General features: G+C 33.2%; 1 protein-coding gene across 3 annotated transcripts in view; it reads left to right on the forward strand.

The window, feature by feature from the left end:
* Window positions 1–17,199, forward strand: part of ASCC3 (activating signal cointegrator 1 complex subunit 3) — a 347,397-nt gene that overhangs the window by 54,571 nt on the left and 275,627 nt on the right. For all 3 annotated transcript variants that reach the window (XM_041745387.1, XM_041745404.1, XM_041745396.1), the window contains exons 5-8: window positions 9,828–9,948; window positions 11,858–12,062; window positions 12,997–13,138; window positions 13,732–13,857. In XM_041745387.1, the coding sequence (XP_041601321.1) occupies window positions 9,828–9,948; window positions 11,858–12,062; window positions 12,997–13,138; window positions 13,732–13,857 (594 nt within the window). The remainder of the gene's footprint in view (window positions 1–9,827; window positions 9,949–11,857; window positions 12,063–12,996; window positions 13,139–13,731; window positions 13,858–17,199) is intronic.

The raw sequence follows: 17,199 nt of genomic DNA on the forward strand, positions 1-17,199 counted from the left end.
AGTCGTTGGTAACAGCAGTAGGTTTTCATTGAGCACTTTGTGCCAGACACTGTTAATTTTTTTTAACTGGTGAGAAAGTGGAGCTCACGGAGCTTAGAAAGTTGCCCGTTGTCCTGAAGTAGGAATTGGCAGAACTGAGAAATAAAATTAGTTTTCTCTGACCCTTAGCTCATGTTCTCAACTGTCCTCTTATTCTGTCTTCCCAAATTGAGCATAGATGACCAACTGTAGTTTTTTGAAAATGTTTACGTGAAAGATGACAATGAGGAAGGGTCATCTGGTTCTATATGTAGCAGGTTGAAGTGGAGACATACTGGTGGTTAGCAGGAAGAGTAAGGAAGCTATGATCTAACCAATGATTAGCTGAAACAGTGTTTGAAACTTAATGCTACTATTTACAGAACACCAGGGTATATTTAATTTTGCCTTTGAACCCAGAATAATTTAACAGGAGAAATTAGAATATGTGTATGTGCATATTACAATCATGAGTACACTTTCTTGAAAAAAATGCTGAATTAAATATGCATATCAGATATTTTTGTTAATATTTGTTGTGTCATTTATTTCCTAACAATAATTGATAATTAGATATTTTTGTAACATTTTCTCTTAATTATTATTATTTATTAAAAATTTATTTATTTATTCATGAGAGCATTCGATCCCGGGTCTCCAGGATCGCGCCCTGGGCCAAAGGCAGGCGCCAAAACGCTGCGCCACCCAGGGATCCCTATTTCTTTTTTTCTTTACTCTTATTCTTTTTTTTTTTTTTTTTTTTAAGATTTTATTTACTTATTCATGAGAGACACAGGGAGAGAGAGTAGCAGAAACACAGGCAGAGGGCGAAACAGGCTCCATGCAGGGAGCCGGACGTGGGACTCTATCCGGGCTTCCAGGATCATGCCCTGGGCTGAAGGTGGCCCTAAACCACTGAGCCACCCTGGGCTGCCCTCTTTTCTTATTCTTTCTTATTTTTATTTTTGCCCTGTCCTCAGGACTTTAATCAATAATTTGCATACAGGCATGGGTATTGATCTTGGGTTCAGAACAGATTCTACATTGATAGTGTTTACTGATTATGACAGAAGCCTAAATCTGGATTTAGAAAGCTCTCAAAGACTAAAAAGAAGAAACAGGAAGAAAATGAACTTTATAAGCAATCTATTTGAATTCTGGGCTTAAAAATTATTAAAAAAAATACAGGATATGGGAATCTTAGACTCTAGGAATTCACATGGAAAGAACCTAAAACCAAATGTTTTTACTTGGCTGCACATTCACTTTAAACCAACAGTGCAGTGTTGTTACTGATTTAGGCTATTTTTCAAAAAGTTTCACATCTAGTTCAGAACTCTCTGTGATCTGTGCTGATCAAATATTTGAAATGTGTTCAGGTTTGGTTTATATGTCTTTTTTTTTAAGACTCTGGAAAAGGTATAATTTTAAAGGAACTTGGATGAAGAATTATCTAGAAACTAAGTTATATGACTAATAGGAATTGATTTATGTTTAACTGAAAAATAAAGGACTTGTGTATGAAGTGTGACTAGTACTTTACTGGCTTTATCTTCAGACACTTGAAGGGCTGTCTTATAGAAATGTTACTAAGATCATTCTCTGTAACCCAGAGAGCACAACCAGAATGGTAGATGAAAACTATAGTGAGGCTGGTTGGGCTCAATATAAGGGAGGATTTTTTTTTTTTTTTTTTTTGACAATTAGTGGCATAAATTGCCTTAGCTAGCAGATCTTATCACATAGTTTGCTGTTAGCAGATGTATGTTGGATGTTCATCAGCCAGGAAAAAGTCGTTGGTAACAGCAGTAGGTTTTCATTGAGCACTTTGTGCCAGACACTGTTAATTTTTTTTAACTGGTGAGAAAGTGGAGCTCACGGAGCTTAGAAAGTTGCCCGTTGTCCTGAAGTAGGAATTGGCAGAACTGAGAAATAAAATTAGTTTTCTCTGACCCTTAGCTCATGTTCTCAACTGTCCTCTTATTCTGTCTTCCCAAATTGAGCATAGATGACCAACTGTAGTTTTTTGAAAATGTTTACGTGAAAGATGACAATGAGGAAGGGTCATCTGGTTCTATATGTAGCAGGTTGAAGTGGAGACATACTGGTGGTTAGCAGGAAGAGTAAGGAAGCTATGATCTAACCAATGATTAGCTGAAACAGTGTTTGAAACTTAATGCTACTATTTACAGAACACCAGGGTATATTTAATTTTGCCTTTGAACCCAGAATAATTTAACAGGAGAAATTAGAATATGTGTATGTGCATATTACAATCATGAGTACACTTTCTTGAAAAAAATGCTGAATTAAATATGCATATCAGATATTTTTGTTAATATTTGTTGTGTCATTTATTTCCTAACAATAATTGATAATTAGATATTTTTGTAACATTTTCTCTTAATTATTATTATTTATTAAAAATTTTATTTATTTATTCATGAGAGGCACATAGAGGCAGAGACACAGGCAGAGGGAGAAGCAGGCTCCACGCAGGGAGCCTGATGTGGGACTCCCAGTCTCCAGGATCACTCCCTGGGCTGAAGGCAGGCGCCAAACTGCCTAGCCACCCAGGCTGCCCCTCTTTTAATTATTTTCTATTATGATTCTTTTTAAGTGATAAAGGCATCAGTGTTGTATATAATTAGCAAATATTTACTAAATATTTCTTCAGATAGAGATAGTGAAAATATATGCTTTATATATAAAGCACTTAATACCTTGCCTGGGACATGAGTAGTGTACAAGTATTAGGTATTGTTATTATTATTGTATTATAAATTATCTTGTGTACTTTCCTTACTCTCTTGTTTGATTATGATTTATTTTAATAATACTAAACACCTAAAGTTAATTGCTTATTATATGGAAGGAATTGTTGTCAAATATATTTACATAGATTATTTTGTTCATATTATAACCCTTCGAAGAATGTGTGTATCTCTTATTCCTGCTCTACTAATGAAAAAAATCAGGGGCTCAGAGAGGATGTCTAAGGTCCCAAAACTCCTGAGCATTAGGCTAAATAAAAATTTGAGCCCTGGCTAACTTTCTCCTATGATACACTGCTATGTTATAATGACATTCATGAATTTGGTAAATTATTAAATTGATTTACAAGGGATAATATGAAGTGTAATGGTGGGGTTGCTGACTTAGAATGAACTTACACAGGAAAAGTTTTGAAAATACGAGTTAGTGATGGTGTCAGTAGATTGTACGTATTTTACATTTCTTTAAGTTCTACAAAACACCAGCAATTTTCAGAAACACCATTCATATAATAACATTTTTGGAGAGTGTATCCTATTAAATATAAATGGTAATTCTCAGACATAGATTAGAAAACTATTACATTGTGAAAAACTTTCGTAACAGAATAATATATGAAAGTATTGGTCTCCAAACTTTATCATACTTTCTAATAACCATTTTGGATATTTGTCATATTACATTACATTTGTGCATATTACAATCATGAGTACACTTTCTTGAAAAAAATGCTGAATTAAATATGCATATCAGATATTTTTGTTAATATTTGTTGTGTCATTTATTTTGGATAATGCATTCCTGATATAAATGTGGTTATTTAACTTTAAATTATACACCTATACTGTTATGCCTTATGTTCATCATAAAACATACATATAAATGGAGAATTTAAAAGGATGCCATTTTAAAAATAATATTTAACTTTGTTAATGATATTAAAACTTTCTTTTGAGTATGTATCAGTATCTTTTAATCATAATTTAGCACTTGTAACATTTTGAGGTTCTGCTTTTTTGTTCAGGCCAATTAAAGTACTTCATCTTTAGAACAATGGAGAGCCATTGGAGAATTTGTTGGCAAGAGGTGGAGGGGAGGTAGCATGCATTAATCAGACCTACATTTCATATAATTTACTCTGGTTGCTATGTAGAGAAAAAATTGGAGTGTTTTGGATAGGTGTGCAAAAACCTTTTAGGAAGTCCTTTGAATGGTACAGGCAGTAAATGTTTGGGAGCTTAAATTGACAAGCAGGAAGACTTGAAATCTATTTAGTAGTTGAGATCAAGAGGACTTAATAGTGGATTGATTGAAAGGGATACATAGGCTTGCATGCCATGGGGTAAAGAGATCATAAGGATGCATTTTAGGCTTTTGACTTGCGTAACTGTAAGAATGGCAGTGCCATTCATGGAAATAAAGAACACTTAGAGAAGGGTGAAGAGGGTAGAAAACCAAGAGATAGTTTTGGGCTTGTAGAATTATGAGACAACTTGAAACCTCCAAGGGGAGATGATAACTGGGCAATCAGATATATGGAGCACAGAGTAGGGTTTTGAGAAGGATGTATAAAATTAAGAGGTGTGGTTTTTTGTTTTTTTTTTAAGCATGTGCTTGCTAATGGATTGTAAGGGTCTAATGTGAATAGCTAAAGAGAGAATATGGAGTGAAAATGTGAGAAAGCCTAGGATTAAACCTTAAGGAACTCCAACAATTGATAGTCAATGTAAACCTGAAATGGAGACAGGAAGGTAGCTCCAGAGTGATAGGACACATACCCAAAGGAAAAGTGTGTTTAAAGAAGTATAAGGAGTACTTAGCACTGTGGAATGATCAAGGAAGATAGGGCCAGAATAAAATTTCCTATCTTTATCTTTAGCAAATCTATGAATGAGTATCCTTTAAAGAGATTGGATAATAATAGATAAAAATAGATCTGCTATTGAAACAGTTTACATAGGTGTATCTTACTCTTACTTTGTTTTCTGTGTTCTAAACTATATTTTTTATTGTGACCTTCTTAAAAAGTATAATTTAAATTGAACCCAGCACTCTAAATATGGTTTAGTCAGTAATCTTTTGAGATGCTAAGTGTTTTGGTTTTTTTTAAGTGATCTCTGCCTATCATGGGGTTCAAACTCATGACTCTGAGATCAAAACTCACATGCTCTACTGACTGAGCACAGCTGAGTGCCCCACTAAATAGGATTTTTGAGATATTACTAGTGATACAGTAAAATTTTTCCTAGGCTTCATTGCATTTTTAATTCATTTTGACCTTGCAAGTAACCAACCCCCATCCTTTCAAAAATTTTCTTAAGAATTTATTTGTGTGTCCAGGTTTCCCCATCTTATAGAAATGCGAGTTTTTTTTTTTTTTTTAAACCTAATTGTAGGGTTTTGTATTTGTCTCTATTACATCTCCTTAAGTCTGGCCAGATATATCAGACTATTTAGAAGATTTATAATCTTGATTCTACCGTGCAATTTATAAACACTTTAACAAATTTGATTTAATATGTCTTCTAGTTTATATATCCTTGATAAAATTTTGAATAGGACAGAGCGATGGCCACTCTTTGAAGAACAACCTTAGTGGCTTAACCGAATATTGAGATTAATCCCATAATCTACTGAACTATATTGTTATCCTAAACAGGATACCTTGCTCACAGGAGGATACTGTGCTAATTGTGTAACACTGCATCATTTTTTCAGAATGCCCATTGACTATTTGATATATGGAAGAGTTAGTCTGTCTTTTGGAACTCCAGATCAAATTCGTTTTGACTTGTGATGAGTTCTTTAATATTGACTAAATGGAAACAGAATGAAATAAGGGGTGCCTGTGTGGCTCAGTCATTTAAGCGCTGCCTTTGGCTCAGGTCATGATCTCAGGGTCCTGGGATTGAGCTCTGCATCTGGCTTCCTCCTAGACAGGGAGTCTGCTTCTTCCTTTCCCTCTGCTGGCTCCCTTCGCCTGCTCGTGCTTGTGTTCTCTCTCTCTCTCACTCCCTCTCTCTCAAATAAATAAAATCTTTAAAAAAAATGAAACTGACAAACCTTTTATAAATATTGAAATTTTACTTGCTTTAAAGCCCAAGTTAGTGATTAAATGCTTTCATTGTTCATTTTTTGACTAACCTGAGCAGCAGAGTTTGAACAGGACATTAATATGACCAAAGTTGTGTTTTACTTGGAAACAATATTTTTTTCTCTTCATCTTTGAGTAAACTGATACTTCAAGGATGTCTGCCATGTTTATTCTGTGGTTTCATAAACAGCATATCTCTGCATTCCCCAATTAGAGAACAGGTTTGTAGTTCTAATTTAAGTTCATTTTCTGTCTCTCACCACTTTTCATAGGATTTATAGGATAATTTTCCATAGTGTATTATTCAAAGGTTTATTATATTATGCTTTTTGATGATGTAATATTTGTGATTTGCCTGATATTGTGTTGGGAATATAGCATCCATTATAGCATTGTTCTGATTGGAATAAAAATGATACAATTCAGAATATGGGACAAAGTGGGTATTACCTTTCCTGAGAGACTCACGAACTACATTTATCTGTTAGAAATGTTGTGAGACACAAGGAAGTAATGCTGTTTTATTTGTTTTTATTTTTTTAAGATTTTATTTATTTATTCATGAGAGAGAGAAAGAGAAAGAGAGAGGCAGAGACACAGGCAGAGGGAGACGCAGGCTCCATGCAGGGAGCCCGATGTGGGACTTGATCCCGGGTCTCCAGGATCATGCCCTGGGCTGAAGGCAGTGTTAAACCGCTGAGCCACCTGGGCTGCCCAGTAAGGCTCTTTTAAAGTTAGTCTGTACGTGTTCTGAAATATTTTTTTATATCTTAAGAATGTAGTCTTTTGGTTCACTATTTTGACTCTTTCTACTCATTATTTCTTAATGAAGAACTACTTCAATTTAATAAATTAATTTAATGATAAAGGATTTATAATAATAGTAAGAATTATAAGAACCTTTGTTTTTTGAGAAGTTCCTTAAGAATAATATATTGCTCATAATAATGCCTTTAACAGCCTCTGCCAGGGAAAGGATGTTACCTGTCTATTCCTATGTCTCCTATAAATCTCATATCTTTAATTTTTTATAGCCAGAATAGTAAAATTTGCCTTTTTCCCTCCCTTCCTCCCTTCCTTCTTTCCTTCCTTCCTTCTTTCCTTCCTCTCTTCCTCTCTCCCTCTCTCCCTCCCTCCTCTCCTTTCTTCCTCTCTCCCTCCCTCCCTTCCTTTCTTCCTTCCTTTATAGTTGATGTCTGTTTCTGTACCCACAGTTAACTTTTCCCTCTTTGTTTTTCAACCTGATCGCTTCTGGAACTTGTGTCAGTGCATAGAGCAGTGATCCAGACAGCTGTATCTTTACAAATAGTCACACTCATTGCCAAATTAGTTTGTAGTGCAAATCTTGAATGAGAACTGCACCTGCTCTCAATATGGATGAAAATGGCAAATGTTAGGGAAAGGATAATTTTGGGATTACTTTAAAACTGATGACAGCTGATCTCAGAATTCTCCTGAGGATTTCTCATCCTGGAAGTCATGGAAGTCCTTTATTCAGAGCAAAACAGCCTTCTTGTCTTGTTTGCAAGGTCTTAGGTGTGTTATTTTAAAAAATAATGGGCTAGAAAAAGAAAGAGCTCTTTGTGCTGCGATCCTCCATTTGAGATGTTATATTAGAAGTTGTCTTCTAAATATACTGATGTTTTCCTTAAAGTTATGTTGGACTAAAAATTTGTGAACCTCTGATTTATCATGTGTGAACATGTATTTCAGATTAAGCAATTCAAAACATTCACTTAAATTTTTTACCAGGAAAATTGTATTCAGTCTATATCTGTCAACCATTAAGTAAAGTTTTTGTTACTTTTAGTATTTTAGCTTAAATAATTTTGGCTTATAATTAAAAAAATAGCTTAATTGATACATAATTCATAAACCATATGACTTATCCATTTAAAGTTTATAAATCAGTGGTTTTTAGTATATTCATAGATATGTGCAGCCATCACCACAATCATTTTAGAGCATTTTCCTTACCTCAAAAAGAAATCCTATAAATCTTTAGCTTCTATCATCTATTCCCTCACTGACCCCCTTTCTAGGCCCTAACCAATCACTAATCTACTTTCTGTCCATAGAGATTTCTCTATACTGGGCATTTCTTACAAATAGAATCTTATAACGTGTGGTCTTTTGTGACTGGCTTCTTTCACTTAGCAAAATGTTTTTAAGGCTTATCCACATTGTACATTCTTTCCTTTTTATGACTTAATACTTATTGTATGAATATACCACATTTTGTTTATCCATGCTTTAGGTGATGAGTGTTTGGATTGTGAATATCCATATTTGTATATAAGGTTTTGTTTGGACACATAGATGTAAATTCTTTGGGATGTGTACCTAGGAATGGAATTGCTGGATCATATTGTAATTCTGTGTGTAGCTTACTAAGGAACCAGAAAACTGTTTTCCATAGTGGCTGCACAATTTTGTGTTCCTACAAACCATGTATGAGAGTTCCAGGTTTCTCCACATCCTTCCCAAGACTTGTTATTTTCCAGTTTTTTTAAATGGACTTTCTTGTGGTTTTGATTTGTGTTTCCCTGATGTCTAATGATGTTGAGTGTCTTTTCACCTTTTATTGGCCGTTTATATATTTTCCTAGGGTAAATTCAGATCCTCTGCTCAGTTTTTAATTGGTTGTGTTTTTATTAGTGGTAAGAGTTCTTTATATATTCTGGGTGTAGACATTGACAGTAGCAGTCTCTTAGCAGATATATGATTTGCAAATATTTTTCCCATTCTTGCGTACCCCCTGCCCATTTTCTTAGTGGTGTTCCTTGAAGCAAACAATTGTTTTTTTGTTTGTTTTGCTAAAATCCAAATTATACTTTATTTTATTGCTCATGCTTTTGGTTTCATATTTAAGAATCCTTCACCAAATCTGAGGCCATGAAGATCTTCTCTGTTTTCTTCTAAGAATTTTTATAGTGTTTAGCTCTTACATTTAGATCACTGATCCATTTTGAGTTAATCTTCGTATATGGTGTGAGGGTCTTCACGCTGTTGCATATGACTGGCCAGTTGTCCCAGCATCATTTTTTGAAAAGACTCATCTTTCCTCACTGAATGGTTTGTGTACCATGTTGGGCTCCCAGGGTAAGAGACAGAGAAAGAAAGAGCACAAGTTGGGCAGGAGACAGAAGGAAAAGGAGAGGGAGAGGAAGAAGCAGACTCCCCACCGAGCAGGGAGGCCAATAAAGGGCTCAGTCCCAGGATGCTGGGTTTATGACCTGAGCTGAAGACAAATGATTAACTGACTAAGCCATCCAGGTGCCCAAATTCCTACTTTAATTATTATTTTATTTATTTAGAATCTCTGAGAACAGTTAGAATTTGGCTAACATAAAATCTTCACATGTAAAATTAGATATATCTGGAGGGGAAAAATGTCCTCAAACCATATCTGAAGAAATCTAAAGGCTTTCTGGAGTATTTATTTCATACAATGATGTGATTGAAAGTTTTTCTAAATCACTGGTCCTTTGCCTCTTGAATCAGCTTCTTTGGCAATTACTTTGCATAAGATACACATGGAAACTTTATAAAAAGTTTTGTAAAGCACTTGTGGAACCATGTCTTAGATCTCAGGTTTGTTAAGCATTAAAAATTATTAATTAAGCATTAACAAAATAAATTGAATTGGTAAAAATAACAAAATTAATTAAGCATTAAAAATTTGTCATGTCATGAGTCATTAAAACATTTTAATGATTCTTTAACTCTACAGTGATAGCTGTTATGTGTGGTAAATTATAAGAAAAATGGCACTCTGGACTCTATTTATGAAAACCAGACCGTGTATTAAAAAGCAAATTAATTTTTTGGTACTACTTTCTATGTGAGTTTGGGTTCATACCTGCATTGAACAGGTGTAATAACTTGAAACTGGTGAGTTTGAGTTAACAATTGTTTTGACTCTTTTTTCTTGTTTAAGCTGTTTGAACTGCTGGGACCTGATGGACTTGAACTTATTGAGAAACTACTCCAGAATAGAATTACAATTGTGGATAGATTTCTTAATTCTTCAAATGACCATAAGTTGCAGGCTCTTCAAGGTAAGAAAGTATTCAGTGGTAATTCTAATGTAATGGAAAGATCCATTGGTTTGCAAATCTTTTTATATAATTATGCTTTTAATATCCTTTAGCCTATTTATATAATTTAGTGATTATTTATTTATTTATTTATTTATGATTTTATTTATTTATGATTTTATTTTTTTATTCATGAGAGACACACAGAAAGAGGCAGAGATGTAGACAGAGGGAGAAGCAGGCTCCTGAGGGGAACCCAATGCAGGACTTGATCCCAGGACCCCAGGATCACAACCTGAGCCAAAGACAAACGCTCAACCTCGGAGCCACCCAGGCATCCCATGATACCACTTTTTAAAGTAGATTTTAGCTATGGCAGATTATGAAACAAATATCAATACCATAAATAGGTTATTACAGTAGAGATTCTGTTGATATTTAGGTATGGCATTTTTTCTTGCCGGAGATTTGAGTAGAATTTTTTTTTAAAGCAAGTACATATAGTATTTACTATGGGCCAAGTAATATTATAATTTCTTTTCAACTTTTTTATTTTGAAAACTTTCAAACCTTTCAACTTGTAATAAATGTGCAAGGATAATACAGTGAATATTTACTTGCATACCCTTCATGTGGGTTTTGCTAGTCACTAACATTTTGCTTTCTTTCTCTCCTTTCATTATTATCCTCTGTACACATGCACTTATACACATGTATATAAACAAATACACACATTTAAAGTTTCTGTTGAACTGTAGCCTGACTGAAGCTTAGATGAATTAAAAAACTAATTTTCCCATCTTGATGGTTCACTTAATTTCTTTTTGTTCTGTGTAGGATCTTGGAGTTTGATAAAATAACTGCACTGTGCTCCTTCAGGGTATGGAGCAAATCTCATTCTTCATTGTCTTCCTGGCTTAGCAGTGCCTAGAATTAGTAGGTTCTCAATACGATAAATGTGTATTGATTTGGATTGCTCTCAGCAACATTTCTATCAGTTCTTTTAGGGCTGTAGTAAGCCAAGATACTACTACTTGGTAAAATTTAATTAAACATAGAAGATAATCCTGATGGAAGAAAAAAATGTCCTTAATATTGAGTTGACCAAATCTTAGGTTTAAATTGTACCTTGTAAACATTGAGCTGATTCTTAGTGGTTCTGGCTGTCTTCCTTTTTTTTTTTTTTTTTAAACTCTGTTTTTAGGGCATCTGGTTAGCTCAGTGGCTGAACGTCTGCCTTTGGCACAGGTTGTGATCCCAAGGTCCTGGGATCAAGTCCCACATCAGGCTCCCAGTAGGGAGCCTGCTTCTTCCTCTGCCTATGTCTCTGCCTTTCTTTCTTTGTCTTTCATGAATAAATAAATAAAAATCTTTAAATAAATAAATAATAAACTTTGTTTTCATGAAAAGGTGGATCATAATCTTTATTTGCCTTGGTTATCTTACAAATATATTCTGAACTAGTGTTAATAAATTTTATTTTATATGTAAATAAGTAGTGACATATATTCAGTTTAACAAGTAAGGCCTATTACATAGGGAAAAGTATATCCAATGTAAAAAATATATTTTATTATTGTGTTAACAGTAGGTGCTAATTAGTATTGATATTATATTAAAATTTTATAAATAATTTCAAAATTATAAAACTGATTTTTTAAAGTTCTTGGTGTTTTATTTAAGAGTTTATAATGCTAAACTGTATAATCTGCATAAAGAATATATCTGCTGGCTTTTCTTAAAACACTGTGTTAGTATCACTTAGATACCATATTTTAAAAACCTCTCCTTAAAACATACAATTGAATGTGACAGTTTTGTTTTTTAATGAATTATTAGAGCATTGTACTTCTATTTTGGCAAAGAGGAAAAATGGTTTCCATAAAAGTTAAATTTATAAAACATGATATTTCTTAAATTTTCTTTGTAGACAATTGCAAAAAAATTTTAGGAGAAAATGCTAAACCTAATTATGGTTGTCAAGTTACTATTCAGTCTGAACAAGAAAAACAATTAATGAAACAATATCGCCGTGAAGAAAAAAGGATTGCTAGACGAGAAAGAAAGGCTGGAGAAGATGGAGACATTGCAGAAGGACTTATGTGCTTTGATCCTAAGGAACTGAGAATACAAAGGTAATAAAAATCAGAAGTTGAAAAATGCTTCTTTCGTAATTGCTACTGTTATGTGTCATCATTTTTTTTAGTTTAAACAATTTAGATGGTTCTAGTCATGTTTTCTTATAAGAACAGAATTTTGTTATATGAAAACCTAATTTTCTGGAATATGAAAGCAGTGGTCTTCTTAATTAAAATATTCTTGGTTGCAGCTACATAGGTTGAGAGATTTGGATTTTAGAGATAAGCTATTTCTAGGTGCTATGCACACACCATTAGGTCAAAACTTGTGGAGCCTACACCAATTTATTTTGAGACTTTTTTTTTTTCCTTTTTTGCCTAGCTTAGTAAGAATACTTTTCCTCTTGTTATTTAGGATTAAGAAGGAGGAAAAAGAAATGAAGGCATTATGATACTTTTTCTTTTAAATATTGAATCCTATTCTTAAAAAGGAATTTATAGGGATCCCTGGGTGGCGCAGCGGTTTAGCACCTGCCTTTGGCCCAGGGCGCGATCTTGGAGACCCGGGATCGAATCCCACGTCGGGCTCCCGGTGCATGGAGCCTGCTTCTCCCTCTGCCTATGTCTCTGCCTCTCTCTCTCTCTCTCTCTGACTATCATAAATAAAAAAAAAAAAAAAAAAAAATCTAGAAAAAAAAAAAAGGAATTTATACCTTGTTAAACATTTTTGGTTAGTGACAAACAAAATTATGAATAAAGAACATTAAATTAAACTTACCAGATGATGTTATCTAAAAATAGTGCCTAAAAAAATGTATTAATTCCTATGTAGTTACACAGAAAATTTCAGGATTGCTAATATCTTTCTTCATGTAATTTAATTTTTTCTTTATATTGGAAGGCTACCTGAAATAGTTATTATAATGACTATTTTAATATATATTTTGCAGGATAAAAATTTCGGATTTATCCCATTATTTTTGGTTTACAGAGAGCAGGCACTTCTGAATGCTAGAAATGTTCCAATTCTGAGCAGGCAAAGAGACACGGATGTTGAAAAAATACGTTATCCCCATGTTTATGATTCCCAGGCTGAAGCCATGAGAACATCAGCATTCATTGCTGGTGCAAAGGTATGTCATTGGTATATGACCACTTTGGGATAATATATCTATTCTGAGGAAATAGCACAGAGATTTTCCCTGTTTCTTTTGTGAATCTTATACTAGTTGTTATACTATGCTAACTTTAATTTTAAAATATTGGGTTAAATGATTTAAAGTAGTGTATATAAAGTACTTGACACACAGTAGGTATTCAAAATATATTTGTTCTCTTCCCTTTTGTTATTTATGGAACCTGTATTCTAGAGTTTTAGTGGTTGCATTACTTTTTGGTCTTTACACTGTATATTGCACATTTTTCCTAGCCGCACATTTGTCTTCAGGAGACTAATAAATATATACTTGAAATTCATCAGCAAAATAGGTGTTTTATATGAGAGATTCTTTATCTCTCAATAATAATTTCAATAATAATTTGAATGGTTTCAATTTTTGTGTGTTTTTTTTGTTTGTTTTTAGACTTTTCTTTAAATTAGCTGTACTTATATACCAGTGCTACATCTAAAGCCAGTAGTGTTCTTTCTCTCCCTCTCTCTGTTTCTAATTAAAGAATCTGTACCAAAGCAATTTTTTAATTTTATTTTTAATTTTTATTTTTATAGATGATTTTACCAGAAGGAATCCAAAGAGAAAATAACAAAATGTATGAAGAAGTAAAGATACCCTATAGTGAACCAATGCCAATTGGCTTTGAGGAAAAACCAGTGTATATCCAAGACTTAGATGAGGTGAGATGATCATTTTCTTTCTTTCTTTTAAAGAATTATTTATTTTTAGAGAGAGCACATAAATGATTGGGGGAAGGAGGAGAGGGAAAGGATCTCAAACAGACACCCTGCTGAGTGTAGAGCTCCACACAGGGCTTGATCTCTCAACCCTGAGATCACAACCTGAGCCAAAATCAAGACTCGAATGCTTAACTGACTGAGCCACCTATGCACCCCAAAATGATCATTTTATAAAAAAAAATTGATATTTTTGGTGCTTGGTATGTTTTAGGAATAGATTTGTTTGGGAAAATTATTTTTAAAAGTTGGTAGTTGGCTGATACAGTACAGAGGATATATGAAGCTGTTTACTAAAGAGGTATAGTAGAGTTGTTTAAGGTTTTTGTTTTTTTTGTTTTTTTTTTTAAGATTTGATTTATTTAAAAAAAAAAAAGATTTGATTTATTTATTTGAGAGAAAAGAAAGTGCAAACAGGGGAGGAGCAGAGGGAGAGGGACAATCTGACTCTAGATCAGAGCTTACCCAGGGCTCAATCCCAAGACCCCACATCATGATTTGAGCCAAAATCAGGAATCAACCAGCTGAGCTACTCAGGCACCCCAGGGGAGTTTAAGTGTTAAAAATTCATTCCTTCACACATTAAACATATCTTTGTATATGTATTTCTATAGTTTCATGTTTGTTTTTGTTCTTTCAGCTAATATTTGGTTTAACATATGTAGCGTGGCTTAAACTGTTTTAAAGGATTCATGTATTGATATATCAAATGGTCAACCTGTAAAACAATAGAATACTATTTGAGGAGGGGATCAAATTCAAAACTATTTTATTTTTCTCAACTTCTGAATTTTGAATAATTTCAAACCTATGGAAAAGTTGCATGAATAGTATTATCCATTTATCCTCTGTTTGCCATTTGTTAAAATTTTGCCACATTTTCTTTATCTCAAAATAAAATATTTCTTAATTTATTCTTATACTTATTTAAATTGACTGTTCTGCTTGTGATTTATCATTTTCCTGAACTTTTAGAGTTTTGTAATAAATTAGTTTTAGGAAAGGATTATAATTTTTACTTATATTTAAATTGTGAGAATTTGAGGAAGTTTAATTATAAAACTAAGTAGAAAAATAATCTTTCCTGTCAATAAACTTACCAAGTAGTGCCAATCTAGAATATACTGGAGACTCTGTATACTCACTGTAATTCAAACAGTGCAATGTAAACTTGTAAGGACCATTAAAAGGATATACAGATATAGATCACCAAGAACTTCAGTTTGGCCTCAATTACATTTCACAGATTTGACTCAAGTAAATTATATGCAAAACTAAATTCTGACAAATACGAACCCTAATTAAGATGTTTCCGAATACATTTTAAAAGGTCATCTGAACAGTTTTCACTTCCCTTTGCAGACAATCCAATAAATCAGATCCCAAGGATACCTGATTATAAAGTTAGTCATTAGTCTGTATTACAATTTAGTTAACAGTGCCCTATTACTAAAAGTCATTCAAGTAATTTTAAATAATCAAGTCAGACTAGCACTCTCCTCAATATAATGATGCTCTCTAAAACTACTAGAGCACAACATTCAGTATAGTTTATGCTTCTGGATACTTTTTCAATGGGCCGTAGAAGTTTACCACATTCATAATGAATGAATTGGGCTTATTTTTCTTTCATATTTATTTCTAAATAAATACTTTGTTCATTTTAATTTAAATTATAGGTGTAGGAGTTTTCCTTAAATGGATTAATGCCATCTACAACCTTAATGTCTGTCTGCCATGTAACCTAATATTACTATTTAATTTATATTTTAATATTTTGCTTATATTTATATTTTTATTTTAACCATTTTGACCGAGTATAGGTGTTTCCTATTTTGGTTTTACTTTGCACTTCCGTAGCAGTAATAATAATTGGATAATAATACGTTCAAATGCAATATGTTATTTTAAGTACATAATTAATGTCATGCCACTCTAGATAATGATCCAACCAGATGTCATTGGCATGAGTAGTAATTTAGACCTCGGGGAAAAAATGTAGGTGTTAGCAGAATGTTTTTAGTGGATACTTCCGTTGGCTTGGATCATTTTTATACAAGGTAGGATCTTTATGTATCAGGAAGAGTACTCTTGAAGATGGTATTTTTCTCTTTTCACTGAATTCATAATTGTATGGCATTTCTAACAGTCCTATGGAACCATAGGTATAATCCTCTCCTGACTGAATGTCACATCAGATTATTTTGTCCTGGTTACAATGCAAAGTTGAAAGTTGAGAATAGAGCTGCTGCTCAAGAGAGAAATGCTAAGCACCTAAATTAAGAAAGTGGCAGCCAATATGAGAAATGGGATTAAGAGAATCATTTAGGCACTATAGTATATAAGATCTGATAAATGATTAAATGGGAGGGGATGAAGCAGAGAGAAGACTTTATACTGACATCTAAAGTTTTGTTTGAATCTAGAATGATGTCCAGGGCATCATGGGTAAGTGGTAGTGTGATTTACCAAGCTGAGGAATAGAAGAAAAAGAAAGATTTGTACATGTGAAGTTCAGGAGACAAAAAAACCACACTTGTGAGGAAGCAGGGCCTCTGATACCAAGCTAGCCTAGTTTGACTTGACTCCCTCACTTTCTGGCTATGAGACTCTGGGCAAATTACTGTCGTCTGGGATCCAGTTTCATTTGTAAAATTGGGATAATAGTACTTACCTCACAGTTTAATTGTGAGGATTAAATTTATTAATTTATGTTAAACACTTTGAAGATTATTAGATACTTAATACATTTTAGCTAAAATGTTAACTTTAAAAAAATGTGTAATGAAAATGCTGTGAGGTCAGAGTGTGGATATAATGAAAAGACTTACTGTTACTTAGGAAATTATATTTAGTAAATAAATCTGTATTCACTTATGCTATTCAGTTATTCTTTCATTCCAAACACATATAGAATAGTATTGAATACTATCCTACACGATAAGGGAGAACTAAATTTATAGTCACTTGATTGAGTGGTTTCTTATTATTTATAATTAGTTATTAGTTTTATAGAAACTAAAGAAAGCAGTCATTATAATTAGTGACATCTGTGGTTATTCAAGAGAGACATTTGGAAAAAAGTGAAATAGAATTAAAAGAAAACAAACAAACACCTACTTTTCCTCTATTTTACTTTTCTGAACATGAGGTTGAGGATCCTAACGCCAAAGAATTTATTGAGAGTTTGATTCAATCAAATTATAAAGGCAAGAAAACAAAAGAATCATCCAGAGAAATACTTCAAAGTGTGGATCTTTCTCATGAGACCAGTTTGAAAAGGAT

Source organism: Vulpes lagopus, chromosome 1, assembly GCF_018345385.1.
Source record: "Vulpes lagopus strain Blue_001 chromosome 1, ASM1834538v1, whole genome shotgun sequence".
Lineage (NCBI taxonomy): Eukaryota > Metazoa > Chordata > Mammalia > Carnivora > Canidae > Vulpes > Vulpes lagopus.